General features: G+C 31.0%; 1 protein-coding gene across 4 annotated transcripts in view; it reads left to right on the top strand.

Annotated features, from left to right (window-relative positions):
- mr (anaphase promoting complex subunit morula) overlaps positions 1-20,842 on the top strand; it is a 66,578-nt gene that overhangs the window by 36,522 nt on the left and 9,214 nt on the right. For all 4 annotated transcript variants that reach the window (XM_075372634.1, XM_075372635.1, XM_075372636.1 and 1 more), the window contains 5 exons: positions 5,420-5,607; positions 7,622-7,796; positions 15,105-15,216; positions 18,736-18,864; positions 18,986-19,115. In XM_075372634.1, the coding sequence (XP_075228749.1) occupies positions 5,420-5,607; positions 7,622-7,796; positions 15,105-15,216; positions 18,736-18,864; positions 18,986-19,115 (734 nt within the window). The remainder of the gene's footprint in view (positions 1-5,419; positions 5,608-7,621; positions 7,797-15,104; positions 15,217-18,735; positions 18,865-18,985; positions 19,116-20,842) is intronic.

Genomic DNA, 20,842 nt, shown 5'->3' with positions numbered 1-20,842 from the left:
AATACACAATCAATCTCTATGAAAAGTTTATAGGTTTGGAAAGATTAAATGCATACGATGTGGTTATTAGAGAATACATAGAAGATGAAATGGTAAAGTTTGCTGATCGTACTTTACACTTTATAAAGAATGAAAATATCGAGCTTAAAAAAAAATTGACAGATATATAGATGACGCGATAGAGGAGACAGCCATTAAGGAAATTTCGGAAGCGATTTATAAAAACAATAATGATGGCATAAAAATAAATTTAGTTCTTCACGATGAATAATTCTGTAATGTAATTCTTCAGAAGATAAATAAATGATAACGAAGAGTTTGTTCACGAACTGTGGATGTCAGACGAAGCGCATTTCCACCTCAGTGGATTTGTTAACAAGCAAAATTTCAGATACTGGGCACAAGAAAATCCTACGCAGCTACACCAGCGTCCGTTGCACAGCCAGAAAGTGACCGTGTGGTGTGCTATGTCATCTTATGGTGTTATAGGCAAGGGCCTATAAAAAAAATAAGGATTTAAGAAAAAAAAATAAAAAATAAGGATTTTTTTGAGGATGACAACGGTCTTGCGATTACAGTGACGTCGGCTCGTTACGTAGCCGTGCTTGAAACCTTTGTTGTGTAACAACAAAAGAGATTTCCACCAATTCTTAACACAGCCTGGTTTCAACAAGAGGGAGCAACGTCACATACTGCACGAATATCGATGGCAGCTGTACGCCGATTGTTTGGACAACGTGTCATTTCACGAAATGGTGACATTAGATGGCCTCCCAGATCGCCTGATCTCTCAGCTTGCGATTACTTTTTGTGGGATCACCTTAAAAGCAAAATGTTCCACAGTAGACCTGCTACAACAGAAGAACTGAAGGCAAAGATCCGAGAAGCAATTGCGGAAATTCCAGTTGAGATGTTACGTCAAACCATGAAGAATTTAACAAAGAGACTTCGTGAGTGTTTACGTAGAAGAGGAGGTCACCTGCAAGATGTCATCTTTAAAAAATAAACTAAAATGTATGTATCCTAAAATGGCAACATTTGTACAATTACATGAAATAAAATTAATTTTCTAAAAAAATTTTTCATTAACGTTATTTAATTTTTTAAATTTCCCGTTTCTTTGAATCACTCTGTACATAGAGATATGAAGGTGAAGAAGAAAAATATTTTCAAGAAAAAAGGGGGACGCGGTATAATCGGGTCAGTAATTAATAAGGCTGTAGATTTATTACCGTTTGAAGCTCATATTCAAGGTTACAATTATTGCGGTCCGGGCACGAACTTGGATAAGAGTTTGAAGCGCGGTGATAGAGGCATAAATAAATTAGATGAGGCGTGTAAACTGCACGATGTAGCTTATTCGAAATATTCAGATAATAAAACAAGATCTCAAGCCGATAAAGCGCTTGCCGAACGGGCGTGGGAACGTGTGCTCGCGCCGGATAGCAGTTTGACTGAAAGAGCGGCCCCCTACGCAGTAACTGACGCGATGAAACTTAAATTCAAATTTGGCGGTAGACTGAAAAGTGGTCGTCGATTGAGGCTTAAGAAAGGCGGTGGTACGACAAAGAAAAAAAATAATCGAATCAATACCAAATCGCCCTTTGTATGATCACGAAATGATTGAATACGCGAAACAATTGAAAATTCCACACTTCCACGGTGTTTTTATGTTGGACGCTTTACTGAAAAAGATTAGGAAAAATGAATGTTCGAGATAGTGAATTTAGACACCTCAAAGTGTCGCGGTACGCATTAGGTTTGTTTCCGAAAAATCGACAAAAACTTAGATTATTTTGATAGCATAGGCGATGCGCATCCGCCTCCAGAACTGATGAATTATTTCAGAAACTCCGACGTAACGTACAACTATGACAGATGTCAAACCGACGACGATGTGATTTGTTTTTCGACTATGTTTAGAATTTTTATCCGAATAAATTATACGTTTTTTTTTCTAAATAGATATGTCGTGTCTATTATCGATTGATGGTAACAGTTCGATAATTAAAAAATCATTTTTTCCTCCTATCGACCTTTCAAAAGGTCAACACGGATTGGGTCTCAAATGGTTGATGACCGCCAACACTATACTGAACGTCGAGGAAAACAAAAATAATAAATTTTGTTTCGCTTTGGAAAAGGATGTCAAAAAAGATGAAAATAATAATTATGTGTTGACAAAAAAGCAATACATAACAATACCAACAGGTAGTTATGAAATTGAAGATATCAGTAACTATATAAAGAATAAAATTAATCAAACCATCACATTGCAAGCAAACCCAAATACGTTACAGTGTGAAATTAAAAGCACTGTTTGGATAGACTTTTCGGATACAGATTGCAGTATCGGCAGTCTGTTGGGTTATGGAGCGAGAGTTCTCAAAGGAATACGACGCATCTTTCGGATCAAATAATAAATATCGCTCCCGTGAATGTAGTAGCGTGAAATGTAACATTATTTCGGGCAATTATAGAAATGAAAATCAAGACCGCATTTTATATGAGTTTCCGCTGAGTGTAGATCCGGGCGATATGATTGAAGAATAGCCCCCTTATATTGAATTTCTACCGGTAGATGTGAGAGCAATTTACGATTTAGTTATATCGTTGACCGATGAAAATGATAATTTATTGAATTTGCGCGGCGAACGAGTAAACATGATGTTGGTTTTGAAAGAATCAAGGACCCATCGGAGTTTCTCAATAGAATATTATGATTTAGATTTTTTTTTTGTTATTTTAGATGGACATGCCGCTAGTATTTGAAAGTGATGATGAAATTGATGTTAAAAAACGTTACAAATTGACCGAAGAAAGCGTTAAAAAATTAAAATCTTTAGGTTTTGAAATCGTCGACGGGAAACTTAAAAGCACCATTACGTTATTGAAATAAAAAAATTAAACTTTGTCTATAGAGATGAATTATTTAACAGTTACTAAAGTAGCGCGTTCAGATGAGTCCCTAACATATAATCAATTCCACAATCATTATACCTTAGCGAATAAAATCGAAAAGGAGATTAAAATCCCTATAAATCAACCGGACATGTATATCGTTCCGGGTGAAAATTATTTGATTGCTTCCGGCAAACTCGTCGGAACAGACGGAAAAAAATCGACTACTTCAGAATTAGTTAATTTTGGTGTGGCCTTCTTATTCCAGGATATACGATATCTTATTAACGCGCAAGAAGTAGCTTCGGTGAGAAATGTAGGCGTGACAACGGTTATGAAAAACGCTCTTTCAATGACAAATTCTATGTTGACATCTGCCGAAATAGCGGTATGGATTAGTGGAATAAATAAAGTCGATTTAGATGAAAATGATAATTTTAATTTATGTATACCATTATCGATGCGGTTGGCTTTCGCTGAAGACTATAAAAAAATAATCACAAACAACAGACAGGAATTGGTGTTGAGACGTTTTGATAGTGATGTAGACGCGATACGCGCTATGGTTTCCGACCACAAATCTAAGATAGAATTAACAGACATAGTGTGGGTTGTCCCGTACCTCAAGGTAGCACCCGAATATGAATTGGAATTAGCTAAAATAAGAGATCAAAATAAAGAAGTGCAGATGGCGTTCAGAGCGTGGGATCTTCATGAAAATACAGCGGTTCCTCAAACGAATTCTTTTATATGGAATGTGACAACGTTGTCGCAAATAGATAAACTGCGCTATGTTATTGTAGGTTTTCAATCCGATAGGAAAGATAAAGCCGTGAAGGACGCGTCAGAATTCGATTCTTGTAACGTTAAAAATATTTGTGTAACGATCAATTCAAATAAATATCCGTATGAAGATTTACAGTGGAATCAAGCGTTGATGTATAAAATGTTTATTAATTTTCAAAAATCATATTATAAAAATATAGATTCGCCGTACACGTTTTCCGATTATAAAACCAAATATTCATTCCCTATATGTGATCGACTGCTCGCGTCAAAATGAATCCGTAAAGATTGGTGTAATTGATTTGAAGATTAAAGTTGAAGCGGAAGAGAATTTTAAACCATACAGTAGTAGCATTTTGTTTATTGATATACGATAATGTAATCGCGTATTCCCCGCTGACGGGTAAAGTGATAAAGCAAGAATAATAAGTGAAAGGTCGCAGATATTTTTATTTACCATCAATAGATTATTAGTTTTGTAATATTTATTTTGCGCGAACAAAGGACAATGCTACAGACGAGGGAATCCCCATGATGTCATGCACACTCTTTATTATGTTATTTGTATGAATGACTTACATATAGATACATTTCTGCCGTTTGATCGGTATTTTGCGACATTTCACAAATCTGAAGAAACATATTCAATAAATAAATATATAATTTTTTTCCCTCAATAGATTATAAGTTTTGTATTATTTATTTTCTAAATATAGACATTTCAGATGGAAGTTTTTTAAATTAAGAAATTTAATAATTTCGTTGATTTTCCTAAGTACGCTACCGAACAAAGCGCCGGTTTAGATTTAGTTTCAACTATCTATACGATTTTAAAACCGGGCGAAATAAAAATAAACGCGACCGGCATTGCTATATCGCTGCCTAAAAGTATGAAGCGCAAATAAGACCTAGATCGGTTATGGCGATGAGCTACGACATTACAGTTGTGAATTCGCCGGGCACGGTCGAAGCTGATTATCGCGGTGAAATTAAAATAGGTCTTATAAATTTGGGCGATAAAAAATTTACGGTGCAGAGGGGATGAAAATAGCGCAATTGGTAATATCGAAATAGAAACGCATATCGTGGACGGAAAGGAAAACATTAGATGGAACTGAACGTAATGATAAGGGTTTCGGTTCGACTGGTATGTGACTTACATAGAACTAGTTTTACCCTAGCTGCTTGCGTGTCTGTGTAGCAGAAGACTAGGGAATCCCGTTAAAAAATCATTAATGACGCCCGTAAAAGGGTGTGAAATATGTGAATTTTCCCTGTAAAGGTATTATATATGTAACTTTTTCTCTAAAATAGAGTGTGCATGGCTTAAATCACGTGATCAGAAAGAATGCTGCTCTCTGATTGGCTGCTGTGCTAGAACAAACAATCTATATCTACTTAAATAGTAAAAAAATAGGCGTGAGTTGGGCAGCTATGGAGATGGTGGAGGCTACAAAAAAATAAAATGTCTGTATTTTTTTCAGAGGAAATGGTAATAGCGTAACATTGTGAGTTAGGAAATTTTTCCTAAATAGACCAGTAAAAGTCAGGAAACAATAATCTTAAAATTCAGTAGGAACCCTGTATGAACTCTTCCTGTCTTGAATGTATTAATCTTTAGAATGATTCCCTACAATCAAATTTATTATTACTAATTTAAATTAGTAGTCGATTAGTTGTACCACTGTTTAGATTATGAAAAGAAAAGTGCTTAAAGTGCTTTCTGTTATAGGCAGTATTTACGGTGTCGTGATGATACTGTACGTTGTGTGATCACTAATCTAACGGAAGAAGGACAGAGTGATCTTGCAGAGGAATTAGTGAGAGGTGGTGAGGCGCCAATGGATGAACATAATGGTACAGAATGTGAAGTTGAAAACTGGGAATCATGGAACCCAGATCCAGTTGATGCTGATCCATGTATGTAATTAACATTTATAATTCATGTAATCTGATTTAAAATTTTATTTTAATTAATTTCTGTCAATTTGTGGTACAGAACATTCAAACTGCAGTAAAAAATTTCCTTATATGATTATTTAGAATTTGAATAGAATGGCCTGTAGTATTATCTCTGTTTTACTATATCTTTTGATTAATAAAAAATAATCGTAAGAACCATGAATGCAGTAATCAAATAATTCTAATAAACATTCAGTTTATTTGTGGATAAGCAGATTACTTTTTATTTGTAATGCTTGTGAATCTCTTTGTAAACTCTTCGTTAATAAAGAACACTTACTTTCTCATATATAATATTCTTAATGAACACATTACTTGATAGTGGGATTCACAATATTTTAATAAATAAATATTTTAATAAATGAATAATTAAATGTACAAACCAAATAGAAACATAACATTATATTTAAAATTTGTAATATGACTGATTTAACACTAAAATTAAAATTGTTTCATGTATCTGAACAATACGAAGTTCTGACAAGAATAAAATAGCCTTAAAATTTTACACTGTTGGAATCCCTAAAAAAGGGATCTGTGTTTCCATTCCTTGCAATACACTTAGTAATTAAGTATTCCCTGCATCCCTGGATCACCCAGGGATTATATAATAATTAGCTTCATATATTTTCTTTATATAATAAATATATATACAAATATACCTTTTTGCTATTTTTGTAAGTGATAATAACCAGTTATTGAATAATTTATTCAAATGAACAGTGAAAATGAACGTAATTAGTACAATTGTTTTTCTTTATTGAAAATTCTTCTGATTAAACTAATATTTATAATCTGTATTCAAAATAGGAAGCCCAAATGATAGAAATAGAAGTATAATCAAAACAAAGTTATAGAAGGAATTACAGATTTATTAAAAATAAAACTGGAATAATCATCAATTTTGACAAATAAATCTCTCAAAATACTTAAAAAAGATAAGTAATTAATATGATTTTATACTGAAAAAAAAATAGATTAAAAAGTAATGAAAATAAAATTAATAAAAATCATATGATTATTAGGCAAGAAAGAAAATAATTTATACTAAAGATAAAAATGTTTTTTAAATGTTTCAGAAGAAATTAATGCAGAAAATTAAAAAGTAATTTATATTTTCTATTAACATCAATATTAAAGCATTTAAGTAGATAAAACATGCAAAAAAAACAAACATTACTTTTAATTCCCAAAGAAGTAGTGAAAAGTTTTATGATGTGGCATGAGTGTGTAATAAATAAGAAAAATGTTAATAAATATAATCTAAACGTAAGGTATAGAAATATGGAAATTCAAAATTTTCTGTTGTTACATCTTATTGGTAGAACATCTTATTTGTAACAAGCACAAGTTGACAGATATATGAAATAATATAGAAATTCTGAACGATTGTTAATTATAATGATATTGAAAGTAATATTATTAGACTGTAACAGTTAGAAACATATGCTGATCTCTATGTGAGGTGAAGCCTTTCATCCAGAGATTCTGGATTTGAATCCTGAAGGCTTGTCATTTTATCCACAAGTTTCAGAAGATTCATTATTATCCAGTTTGGCTTGGACAAGTAATATCACTGTGGACCTCTGGATGAAAGGCCGAGCTGAGTGGTAGCTTTTCGGCCTTTCATTCGGAGGTCCCGGGTTTGAATCCCAGTCAGGCTGGTATTTTCACACACGCTGCAAATTCATTCATCTCATCCTTTGAAGCAACATCTAAAGGTGGTGTGGTCCTGGAGATTAAAAAAAATCTATATCACAGTATGACAAATGTTTGAAATTGGAAGGGGATTATATCAAGAAGTAATATAAGTATGTACCTAACTTTTGTGTGAAGTAATTTTTTCCAATTTATTTTCGTTATTTTGATTACTTGTCTGGAGGTTAATTTATAAATAGCCCTCTTGTTTATTTTATTAACTGTAATGAATTTAACTTTTACATACAATCTGTTTAATTTTATTCATTTGTAGCAAAGACATCAAAGAGTCGTCGCACGTCAGATATAATATCCATGCTTGTCAATGTTTATGGCAGTAAGGAATTATTTGTCAATGAGTATCGTACATTACTGGCTGATAGATTATTATCTCAATTCACTTATAACACAGAGAAGGAAATAAGATATCTAGAACTCTTAAAATTAAGGTGAGTAAGATGTTGAGGAAATTAAAAAATATTTAGTTGGGCTGATAATATTGTGGTGTCTCCTTAGTTTAATTATCATTATTTTTGTATTTATTTATTGACATATAATGTTTCTCCTTCTTTCTGCTTCATTTTAAAATCAAATACATTAATCTTGAACACTGTAATTTATAGCCCCTCTTGGTTATCCTTACAATATTTTTCCTTAAAACAATTTTTTCCAGTTATTCATAGGATCGTTTTATTTTACACTCTGTCCACCTATCTAATTTTTAATATTATATTATTACTATTAATATAATATAATATTATTATTAAATCTATTATTAAAATTAATATAATATTAATTATTTTTAATGCAACACCACATTTTAAGACCTATTTGTTTTTCTGAATTTTTATCGTCCATATTTTGCATGCCAAAGCAGTATGCTATATTCAAATAATTTTCAGAATTTGAAGTCTGAGTGGTAATAATCTGTCTGCTTTTGATAACTTATTCACTTTGGTCATCCTTAGTGATTTTATTATCTGTATATCAGTTTTTTTTAAATTTCCCTCTATGAATCACGAGACCTTGCTGATTGTGAAGGGGCTTGAGTGCTCAGTGATACAGAGTAGCTGGACTGAAGTTGCAACCATATCGGAGTGGTATATATTAAGAACCAAACTTAGGAATGATTCCTGAAAGAGGGTAGCAGCTCTTTCAGTAGCTGTTAAGAGCGTAAATCAGGAAGGCTTAAAACGATCATATCAACATCACTCAATCTTCTGAGTAAGGCGCAGCTGAAAGAAATAGAAGACTGCAGCTGTTTTTTTCCAAGAAAATATAGCTCTCTGCATTTCCATGTAACAAAGATGGTGGCACCTTCCTTGGTAAAATATTCTGGAAGTAAACTAATCCCCAGTTCAGATCTCTAGGTGGGAACTTACTAAGAAAGGGGTCACCAGAAAATTAAAAAATAACATTCTACGAGTCAGAGTATGGAATGGTAGAAGTCTAAAAAAGGTTGGTAGGTTAGAAAATTTAAAGAGGGAAGTGGGTAGGTTAATTGTAGATGTAGTAGGAATCAGCGAGGCTTTGTGGGAAGAGAAAAATTACTTTTGTCAGGTGATTTTAGAATAATTAACTCAGCATCAAATAAAGGGCAGGCAGGAGTAGGTTTTTTAATAAACAAGAAGATAGGGAAGAGAGTAGAGTATTTCAAAAAGCTTAGCGATACAATCATTGTAAACAGGATAAAATCAAAACCTAAGCCTACCTCCTTGTTATTTTTTTTTTTTTTACATTTTATTACTCCATTTCTTGCCTAGCCATGAAGTGTGAGATAATGATTGGTGTCTATTCAAATCAGTTTCTATCCAAATAACAATATCAGCAGTGTGTATTAATTTGGTTTTATTGCTGTTGTATTATTCTATTGTCAAATGATTTGTTCTTTTATTGCTTCTTCCATGCAGTGATTACAAATGGAAGGAAACAGCTACTTAACTTACTATTTTTCTAATGCAGTTTTCTTTTCCTCATTTTTACACAATACAGCTCCCTAATTCTTGTGTGTTTATTTCTCTATATTTCTATACTATTTTCTTTAAAATCATAGAATATCTTACTCCATTTTTACATTATAAAATACTTTTTTATTATCTATAAATACTAAACAAGTAGTTTGAATTTTTCTTCAGCCTGACTTCTAAAATAAATCTTAGTGTGTAAGATTGCTTTTCATGTCCGGTACTTTTTCTAAAATGACTTTGTCTTCTCTAGCATATCTATGGGCTTGGGTCAAACTTGGAAGAGAAGCTGTGACTGTGAGGATTAAATCTACTACACACTGTAGGGAAATATCCTTGCTACTGTTATTTTATTACAGAAATATTTACGTGTACAACATTTTATATTAAATAATGTTTTTTAAGAAATTCACTCCAATCATACTGCTATTGGTTGCATTAATATATACTGTTATTGTCATCTATCTGCTCTCATTGTCTGTCTGATAATTAGAATTCATTTTGTTTCTACATCAGTTGCCAGTTCTATCAAATCTGTTTTTGTGTTTACTCATTTTGTGTGTCAACCAAATCTCTCCAGTTGTAGGATCCAATTAATAATTTTACACGCCTAATTTTACACGTGTACATCTCAACCACATAGAGGGAAGCACCCACCTTGTGAAATTACCGGTCGCCACACCAACCCCTCCGTTCCAAGCCCTGAGGGCCTTTACCGAAAGTCATCTTTAGACCCTCTAACTGATTACATCTCACAGTCATCTGCCAGGCCTTGGTCAGGATGCCACCGATGGAAATGCCTCGGCAGTCATTTGCTTCAGTAAATACATATTAAATTTCGTCTTCATTAAGCCTCAAACAGACATCTTCACATCCAACCTAACATGATTCCCTCAAACTAACTAACCAAAACCGCGGAAGAGCGGACCCCATGCCTAGTACAGATTTGACAATCGTTCGTTACTGTGAATGCCTAATTTTACAACCTATTATTTAAATTTACTAATTCTACACAACTTTTATCTAAATTAAAAGTTGTATTATTCTTAACAACAAAATTTTTTATATTAGCCCAGATCATCTCGATTGGTTTTTAAATCTGCAAAAGAGAGAGAAGAATACTTTATCTGAACTGCGCCAAAAATGTATCAATGATGCACATAATGTATTTCCTTTTGTTACATTTTATGATTCTATAAAATTTAGGTTTATACAGTTTTTTTAGAAAAGAATTATTATTTAGTAATCAGTTAATCACATCTCTTCTTGATGAAGTCATAGAAACTGTGTTTAATTACAAATTATGGTATGACACATGATGCATTGTCTGTAACTAAAACTGTGTTGTCAAATTAGTTTTTAATTACTCATTCAGCTAACTTTAATAGTTTATGCAGTTCATCTTGTGTTAATCCCCAGACTTTTGACATAATTTAAAAATAAGCAATACATTATTAACAAAACTGTTCTCATTACCTATACATACAATAATTGTATATTTTCTTGGTGATACGAATAGTTTGAATTATCAGTCCAGGAATAATTTTGTCTATATCAAATTCAATTATCTTATAGAGTTGAAGTAAACAAACTGCACATATGAGTGTTCAGGTGGCTGTTTCACATGCATCTCTGTAAATCCTCATGCATAGAAACTATGCGATGTTAATATTCAGTAATCGTTTACTATTATATTTTACAAAAATTATACATATATTTTAAATTTAAATAAATTAAGTCGTATTAAATGATCAGTAAATATTTATTGCCTTGTTTAGCATATCTCATAATCCATGAATATTTATTTATTCATTAAAATTGTTAATTGTTATGTAGTTCCCTTGAATTTTTTAAGCATTATGAAATTTTCAATTGCTCACTAACAGTAAAAGTTCACTAATATTTTAGTTAAAATTTCGATGATAATAAGTTCAATTCACTTATCGTTAGCTGAATGCGAGAAATCCGTAGTGCTATCAGTATTAAAAGATACAATGAGAGGCTCAATTTTGTTTTCTATTATATTATCCAATTCCCAATAATTTGGTTCAACAGTATCCTTTACATGCTTTGTACAGTTTTTCTATTCCTGCTGCCCTGTGGCTTTTAAGCATAAATTTTTAACATCAGATATTTTAAAAGTAGTATTTTCAGATGCTACATAACCTTTGATTTGTCCCTAAATTAACTCAATTTGGTTGAGTCACAATTGTAGGGAGGTAATCGAAGCATGGTTTTATCACTGAATCTTGCTAATTTATCAATTTTATACACATTAAAATTACTTTTAGAATGCAAAACATTTTTAATAATTGGACCTTAAGTTCATCCTTTTCAAAAATCACCTGTTTTGAACTAACCCACATTTTGATATCACTCCTTCTCCAAGATGTGGCTGAAATTTTTTCTTTTTTACATGAATGATTAGCGGCGCTGTCTTGGACAATAACCAAATTATCTTCCAGAAGAGGTAATACATTGCTAAACCCTTTCTTAAAAGACTTGCCGTTCATCTCATTATGATAGTCTCCTGTAGATTTAGATTCAAAAATCCAGAGACCACCATTGACAAACCCAGTATCAGTGCCAATATGCATAATTGTGAGATGCCTACCTTTACCTGACGCAGCCTTATTGCCGATTGATAAACAATACAGAAACGCTTCTTTTGATGAATTCACAGTTTTTTCTTTCCAAATGAAATTTTTCGTGTGCCTTTGTTGACCCAAGTTTCATCCATGTAATACATTCTCTGCGCTTCTTGCCTCATTTTCTTTATTTCAGTGAGGTAATGTCTTCACCATATAATGATATCATCATCCCTTTCAATTAAAGCACTTGCCCAGCTCCATTTTCATATTTAAAAGTCATACTTTTTAACAATTTATAAAAAATTGCTCTTTGTAAATCTGGTAGATCATTATCACTATTTACAACTCATAACACTTTGTCTATTGTAGGCAGTTATTCATGTACTTTTTTACAAATCATGTTTTTATTGAAATCATCAACATTTTCTTCAATTGATATGCAGGGATTTGTTTTCTTAGGAGACTGTACTTCATTAGTAGATTTATAATCGCAAATCATTGTTGGACACTGAAGCAGCACAACTTCCATATTAGCTGTTATGTTAGTAGTCTTATTAATGACATCCGAAACCAACGCTGTTTGATTACTTTGTAATTCACTTTTGTAAGCATTTAAAATGATGTGTTTTTTAAATATGTAACAGAGACACAAAAATTGAACACAAGAATAAAAGAGTGATCATATGAATAGATCAAAGATTTTAATAGAAGTGAAAGACAATATAAATTTAAAAAAAACATTTGATTACTTGAGTACTATATGACTAATTAATTATACGGTCACTAATATGAGTAATGATTATTGTGTTGTATGTAGATAAGGCTGTGTTGTGAATTGGCACTGATGCAAAGGACGTGACTTAGCAGAAACGTGATGAAATCACTAACACAAACGCAATGTTTGTTTATTCTTCACTCTACAAGCTAACTGAATACAGTATAGAAAGAATATCCTTGTATAGATGGTAGATTGGGCTTCCTTTTTCTTTTAATACTCAAATATGTGATTATTTCATTTTTGTATTTATCAGATTTTTGAATGTGTATTTTAACTATCTTAAGAGTTTATACAGCTAAATTTTAACTTATGTTAAACAACAAATCTTTATTTTGTAAAACAGATTAGTAAAAAGCAAACTTATAATCTGTAGATTTTTACCTTTCGTAAATGTATTACTTTAATTGTACCGGGCTTTTCACACTTTTCAAAATCATCCTTTTTTATTTTCTCTGTAGTTATTGTTTGTGAAATTAGAGAAATTGCATCCATCTTTGTTATTAGTTTTAGTTTCCTTTAAAACTTTGCACTCTTTTTTTTTTTTTAAGGTAATCCTCACTTTTATTGTTCTCTCATTGTTTTTTTTTTTTAAATAGTACCTATGTCTTTTTAAAATAAATTATCTTCCTTGTTTGAGAACAAATTACTTTATGCCCATTAATCCCTAATGTTTTGTAATGGAACAAAACTTTTTACACTTCATTTTTTATGCACAGTATAATAAAAAACTACTTCAGTAACTTACTTACTTATTCATTTACTTATAATATACATACTGAAAGTACTGAAACTGTAGATTTCAAACTGGATCACTAACTACAAAAACATATCTGACTTATGAACACAGTAAATAATGGCAGTGCTTTAACACATTCACAGTACAGTTCTGAACTTTATTTAAATTCTTGTTAAAATTTAATATTTGTTAACTCACCATTAAATATTATTTCAGTATTAGAGTATTAGTTCTAAGTTTTTTGGCTCTACTCCTTGTTCTCTCTTGTATAAATTACTTAGAAATTTAGAAATACGAGAAGTTAAATTTATAGTATAAACTTTTTTAAATTTATCTTCTGCTTTCTTTGACATTTAATGCATAGCGCTCTGAAATAAATTTAACATCACTTCTCCAGTTTCATATATTTGCATAATATTGTGCACAGCCTCTTCACCCATACACCAAAGTAATTCAGATGGTATGATTCTTAAAGCTTTGAGAATTCTGAACAAGTCAGATCATTGAACAGAATTTACTTTCAAAACATTATCCTAAAAAAATTAAATAAAATAATTTTTCTGCTTAGTACTTTACATAATTTTTTCCCATATACAGTCCTCTGCATACAATCTTATATATATAAGATATATATAATATATGTCATCTATTTTATTTCTTCTCTTTATAACACTAGTCTTCCATCTTGATCTTTGATATTACATTTTGGCTTAATTTCTTTAAAATTATCTTTTATTTTTCTATGTGCACATTAATTTTTCCTATAATTTTTTTCTATATTACTGTATTTTTCTTTTAACCAGTCTTGTTTTCCTTTTTGGTCAGTTTTAAGTTTCTGTTTTTCATGCTTCATCAACTGTTAGATCTCAGCAAAAAACATTGGTTTGCTTCCTCTTTTTAGAGATTATTAATATGTATAACCTTGATGGCTTATGATTCCTAGATCATAAAATTCTACTTTAAACGTTATTTTTTTAGTTTAGTTTAAACAATATTTATAAAAAGTATGGTTTCTTCTAGTTGTTTGTATTTATATCAGTAGGCTTAGAAAATAAAGTAAGTTTATTTGCTTAACTCTTTATTAAAATCAAATTTAATATCTTACAGTGGAATAAGATTAAAAATGCTGTTTAAAATATTGTATCAGAGTTTAGGTGAAAAAATACTGCTCTACAATGTTTTTGTTTTTTTTAATATTATTTTCTCTAAGTAGTGAAAGTACATGCATCTATTGTTATTGCTAGCCAGGAATTGCTTCTGTGATAATGTACTAAAGATGTTTTTTGCCCATATTGATATCTTGGGTTGTAATCAATCCACCACTTTTAATCTACTCAATCTTAATACCATAAATAATATTTATGATAGAGCTGTAAAATGAAATATTTAAGTAATTAGTTTTATTTAAACATTTTTATCAGTAAAAATGTGTAGTTAAATAAATAGTACATAGCTGTTAATAATTGTATCTGATGTAGCGATATGCAAAATATCAAGTCAATAATTACCTTAAGAATTATCAGCAGATTTGAATTTTTTTATTATTGGCAGTAATTTATTTATTTATATGAACAGATGTTTGTTTTTAACTTTTAAATTTATTAAGACTTATTTTTAAAATAAAATTCATAATGAAGATTTTGTTTACCAGAGTAATATTGTTTTAATTTAATTTTCTTTTTAAATAGGTTTGGTGATTCACAGCTCCATTATTGTGAAGTTATGTTAAAAGATGTATATGATTCTAAACGTATCAATGCTCATCTACATTCGGATCCTAACTTTGATCTCAATAAACAGGTATTTTTTGTCAGATTTTCTTATTGCTGATGTTTCATTATCACAGGAGAGCTGCTCAATTCTCTAAAAAATATGTTGAGTCTGAATAAATAATGTTATTGAGTTGGCAGCCATGTTGCAATTTTCGCACATTCTTTTTCTTATATCTTGTTTCACATGTTTCATGTTTTTATATATTTATATATATAAATTGTTATTACTATCTTTTACAACCGCATAGGAGCACTTTAGTCAGTCCATTATCCAAGTCTCTCTGATGGGACTGTTTGGGCCTTGCGGTCCTTCAAGTACTTTTTCATACATTCCGATCTTTGTGCCCTTATTAGTGTTGAAAATGTTCTTGAGTTTTTTGTGAGAGTGTGAAGCAAGTGTTTTTGTTCTTGATTTTCGTGTTAAATTTTATCTTATCTGTGGTGCCTTCTTATGTAAGGTCAATTTCCTCTTATGTAAGGTCAATTTCTCTGATTCATCTGCATCCTGGCTTGGTATCTTTCAAGTCGAGATTGTACTGTACTAGCTGTTTCAAAGGTCTTGAATCTTACATCCTCATGATATGTCCAAAGAATCCTAGTTACCTCTTGCGTATGGTGTCAATGGTGGGTTCTAACTCTCTACACAATTTTGTTTGGCATAATCCACCACTGCCTGTCTTTCTGGTACTTTTTATTGATGCAGGTTTTTCAATTCTTCTTTCGATTTTCTGGAGTCTGTCTGTCTTTGATTGTTTGTTCAGATGGAAGAGTGTTTCTGCTGCATAAGTAGTTTCTGGTTTTGTAATTGTTGTCTTATTTTTGCATTTATTGATAGGCATTGTTTATTGTAAGTGTATCAGGTTAATTTTTGAGCTTCAGCTAGTTTGTTTCTTCTTATTTGGATGGAGGTTATTTTGTTTAGGTTGTTTCTTCTTATTTCTCGGAGGTATTTAAAGTGGGTTACTATTTTGATTTTATTACCGTTTATGTTTACTTCATGGTTGTTTTGGGGTATAATTTCTGTCTTTTTGAATGATATTTTGAGGCCAATTTTATTTGCAGTGGTTGAAATTCTAATATCTGTGATTTAGCTTCATTGATGTCATTTGCTAGCAGTGCCAAGTCATCAGTGAAACCAAGACAGTTTGTTTTGATTTTTAGGCCTATTTTTACTTGTAGGAGCATTTTTTGAGCCATTCCTTCATTACCATTTCTAGAGTGCAATAGAATAATAGCAGTGAGAGCTCATCGCCTTGGTGCAGTCCTGTTTTGATCTCAAATGGTTTCTAGAGCTTGCTTCTGAATTTTATCTTCGACTTAGTGTTTGTGAGGATCAGTTTTATCATGGTTATTAATTTTGTGTGTGTTTTCAAGGTGTCTTAGAATTTTTAATAGGGATTCTTTGTAAATGCAGTCATAAGCTTTCTGTATTTATTATTAAAATTTGAAAATATCCTGTATGAAATAAAATGCTATTTTTCTAAAAACAAAGTTTCATAATAATATACTTATTTTGAAGAACTAAGTAAAATTTAGTCTAACTTCCATAAATTTCAATATATGTCGAGATTCTGCAAACGAAAATATTATTTAAAAAATTAGAGGTTGATTTGGGTCGTAATTAATATTTTATAATTTTTTTTTTTTAGATTAGTCGATTAAAATGAAAAAAATATAACTTTATATATTTTCATACAATTGTTAATAGTATTATTATTTATATATTAATGCCTATTATACATTTCCTGGATGTTGATTACTTTTTACCCTTTTCAGTCAGCTCAGCCAAGTAGCCCTACATGTTTAAGTGGATTATTTTGTTGCAGCAGAATCAAGAGAAAGTACAGATTTTATATTCTCAATGGTTAATCTACTGCATGTGTGTGAAATGTAGTCACCTATGTCCCCTTGCTACTAAATAATAGTAGTCTTTTGTTCAGGCTGTCAAATTGCAAAGAATAAAATCCTGTTGCTTAGCTTAACTTTGATTTATTTTTTAGTAATTTCTATTTATCTAAATAAATTTTTTATTTGTATTATATTGATGTATGTTCATAATCTTATATTGATGTTTGTAATCTTATAATCATAATGTTGGTATATTTTATTAATTATATTTATAATCTCTTGTAAATGTTAATGACGATCTAGAGAAGCTGAAGTTCTGTTCAACTTGTTGATTGAGCAATTGATCATTATTTTTACTGTTCTGTATGCTGTAAAATCTAGATTTGAGTACACGGACACTTGCAAACAGAGTTTAATTGCATTTGAATACTGTTACATTTGTCATACCTCAGTCCATGACCTGGCTGACTATTCGGGTTTCCCCACGTCTTGAAAGTCATGGAATTTCAATTTAGTCAGGGAAATTTATTGAAATTTGTAAAATGCCAGCAAAAACTTATATAATTTTATTTGAGCAGACAAATTACTAAAAGATAACGAGTATGTATATTTTTTCATCCTAAGGAGGCTTCAGTGATTAGAAAAAACAGACAAATTCTGTAGAAACTTTTTTTGTTAATTATACATCTGATTTAAGTTTGAAACGTACAGTAGTAAAGTGTATATTTGAGTTTGAACTTTGTGCATGAATTTGGATTCTTCAGTGATTTTTGAACATCAAAAACCAATTTTTCAATTTATAATCTTTTGTATATTACTAGTAGTAGAATGCTACAAATTAAGAGTTCCACTTCCTGTTAAAAAAATTCCATTGAATCCAATCAAACCTTATTAAATTCTCATTGAATTGGTCAATTCTTATTCAGTGATTTTTTTTCTCAATAACATTCAGCTGGATTCAACAGGTTTCTTCAATGGGCAACCAATTAAATCCAACCAAATCATATTCAATAAGATTCCATTAAAGTAAAATCAGTTGGATTCAATGGATTTTTTTAAGCAGTGCTGCAAATTTCAAGTACGTATCTAACAATTTGCACATTGAATAAGTAATTATTCATGCTGGTAAACATATATTATGGGTGTTCAAGTTCTCAAGAAATTATTGAATATAGTTTGGAAAAATATCATTAGACTTTCTATATCATGCTTATTTTAGAATCTGGGAAAGTTCTGAAAGTAGTCAGGGAAAGTCAGGGAAAATCACTTGCAAAATGTTAGAAGAACTAACTATAAGCTATTGTGTGGTATTGTTGGTATATATGTGGTTGTACACATTGTTAATATAAAAATCATGATAAATTGTCGGTTGGTAATGAACATTTCTGCAGGAGAAAGAAGCTAGCTGTAACCTCATAATACTTGATTGAATATACACATTTCTAATGGTGCACTGAACTGATATGAACATTGGAAAGGTCCAACTAGACTTCTGGCTGATGAGAAAAAATATTTAGGATTCGGTTAACACAATCGATTCTTCAAGCCTATTCTAATCTAGACAAGAATGATACTGTTTAATTGTAATTTAGTTTATTTATAAAGTAGTACACATAAAAAATAAAAAAAGAAGAAAATTTTATATATATAAATGTGTGTGAGTACAATCATTTTGAAACACTTTTACTTCTTTTTTCAGCCATTCCCAACTACAGCACTCATTCTTTCTGCTCAGTTTTGGCCTGTATTTAAAGATGATTCTCTTGAATTGCCTTCAGTTGTTAAAGAACGTCTGGCTGTTTATACAAAAGCATTTGAGACTCTTAAGGTAATGTTCGTCTTTCTTTACGACAGAATCAATGTATATTATTGGTAGCTTATCCATAAATGTTGCAAGTTGCTTGTGTAATTGGTTATTTTAAGTAATTTAACTTTTTTTGTTGATCTAGGGTAACAGGACACTGAGCTGGAAACCACATTTAGGATCTGTTAATCTTGATATCACCTTAAAAGATAGAACCATAAATTTAACTGTTTCTCCTATACATGCAGCAATCATTTGGCATTTTCAGACAAAAAGTTTGTATAAAAGTTCATTATACTCTTACATTTTATTTATAAATTTTAAGTTACATTTGAATTAGTTGTTTTTTATAAAAGGTTCAGTCTTTTCACTGGCTTAATTCTAGTTTCCTCAAAACTTTGTGAAAGATGTTAATTTTACACTAAATAACACAGGTCAACAAAAAAAAAAAAAAAAAAAAAAAAAAAAAATAATGAGATGAAATTAGGTGAATTAGAATGTATGTTTTATGCTGGATCTTAAAGCGAGATCAGTTTTTCTTCATCACCCTCTGATTTTTAGTATGACCCTTTAAATATTGAGAAACTTCTTAAATAATAGAATGTGCAGATTCCACTGCTAAAGACTGCCTGTTGTCAACCATGCTTCACTGCCAGTGTTACTACATCCGACGTATTAACTCACTTTTCGCACTAAATTGCATCTGATATCTGCAGTAAATGCGCCAGTATTCATACGATGCACCTACCTCTTGACTGTTTGCCACATTCTTGTGGAATGCATATGTTATGCATTCATCGCGGCCTTGCATCATAAAATAAAATTGCCCAGGAATTTTTGTCAAATCCTGGGCAATAATAAAGAAGTTTTGGACCAGGTGTTTTTGTTTCTCCAGAGTGCTAATATTTTACATACGTTTTAATAGTGTTTTTTAGATTCTTTTTACAGTAGTTGTATGTTTTTGTATCTACCATTATAGTTTAAGTTTTTTATTTTGTCTTTGCTTTTATTATTTTAGTTTGTTTTGATTTTGTTTTTAAATTTCTACTTTAAATTTTTATTTTTTTTTAAATTTTGTTATTCTATTGTATTTTATTTATATTTCATATTTTGTTTTCCAGGCAATGATAACAAAAATATTTTTTGCCCCCAAAAAACACACACTGAAATTTCCTGTTAATACTGATGATTTAATTTAGTACATATTTATAAGAAAAGCTGCATTTTAGACCTTATACTTCATTAAAAAAATATTTCGTTACAAGCGTGATCAGAAAGCATGCGGTTGGGAAGATTTATTAAAAGTTTTAAGATAAAATTAGGTAGAATATTATGTATACAGGTGTATCACAAAGTTCTCGTAGGAGTTTCATGGCCTATTCTACTCATGAAAATAATGGAAAAAGTTCATATAAACATATGTCCTATATACAAGGGTTGTCTGAAAAGTTTTGACCCACAACATGAAGATTGCAGCACTTGTCAACAAAAGTTAAGGAATGTATTTGTGCATTTGGTGAAAGATGCTCACTAAAATTTCAGCCATTATTATTTGAGCATTATTTTGGATGCTCAGTTGTAGTTTGAGTAAGTCATTGTGAGTGTTTTTGTGAAAGTGGTATAAATCAAATATCGTGCTGTGATTAAATACTTGCATCTGAATGGCAGTACACCTACACAAACTAAAACTGAGTTAGACCCTGCTTATGGTAACTCTGTCCCATCATTTGCCATTGTAAAAAGATGGGCAGCTGAATTTAAACATGTTTTTACCAGCTTGATTAAGTGTTTGGGATGGCCAAAACTGTAACCACCACCGATATCATCGAAAAACTTCACCAAATGGTACTGGATGACCAACAAATTAAGGTTAGAGAGATAGTAGAGGCTATGGTCATATAGAAAGAATGTGTTTTTCATATATTAACTGAAGAATTGGATATGTGTAAGCTATTCGCGTGTTGGGTGCTGTGTTTACTCACTTGGACCAAAAACACATTCG

The sequence above is a fragment of the Lycorma delicatula genome, chromosome 8 (genome assembly GCF_047948215.1).
Source record: "Lycorma delicatula isolate Av1 chromosome 8, ASM4794821v1, whole genome shotgun sequence".
Lineage (NCBI taxonomy): Eukaryota > Metazoa > Arthropoda > Insecta > Hemiptera > Fulgoridae > Lycorma > Lycorma delicatula.
This window is presented reverse-complemented; position numbering and strand designations above follow the sequence as displayed.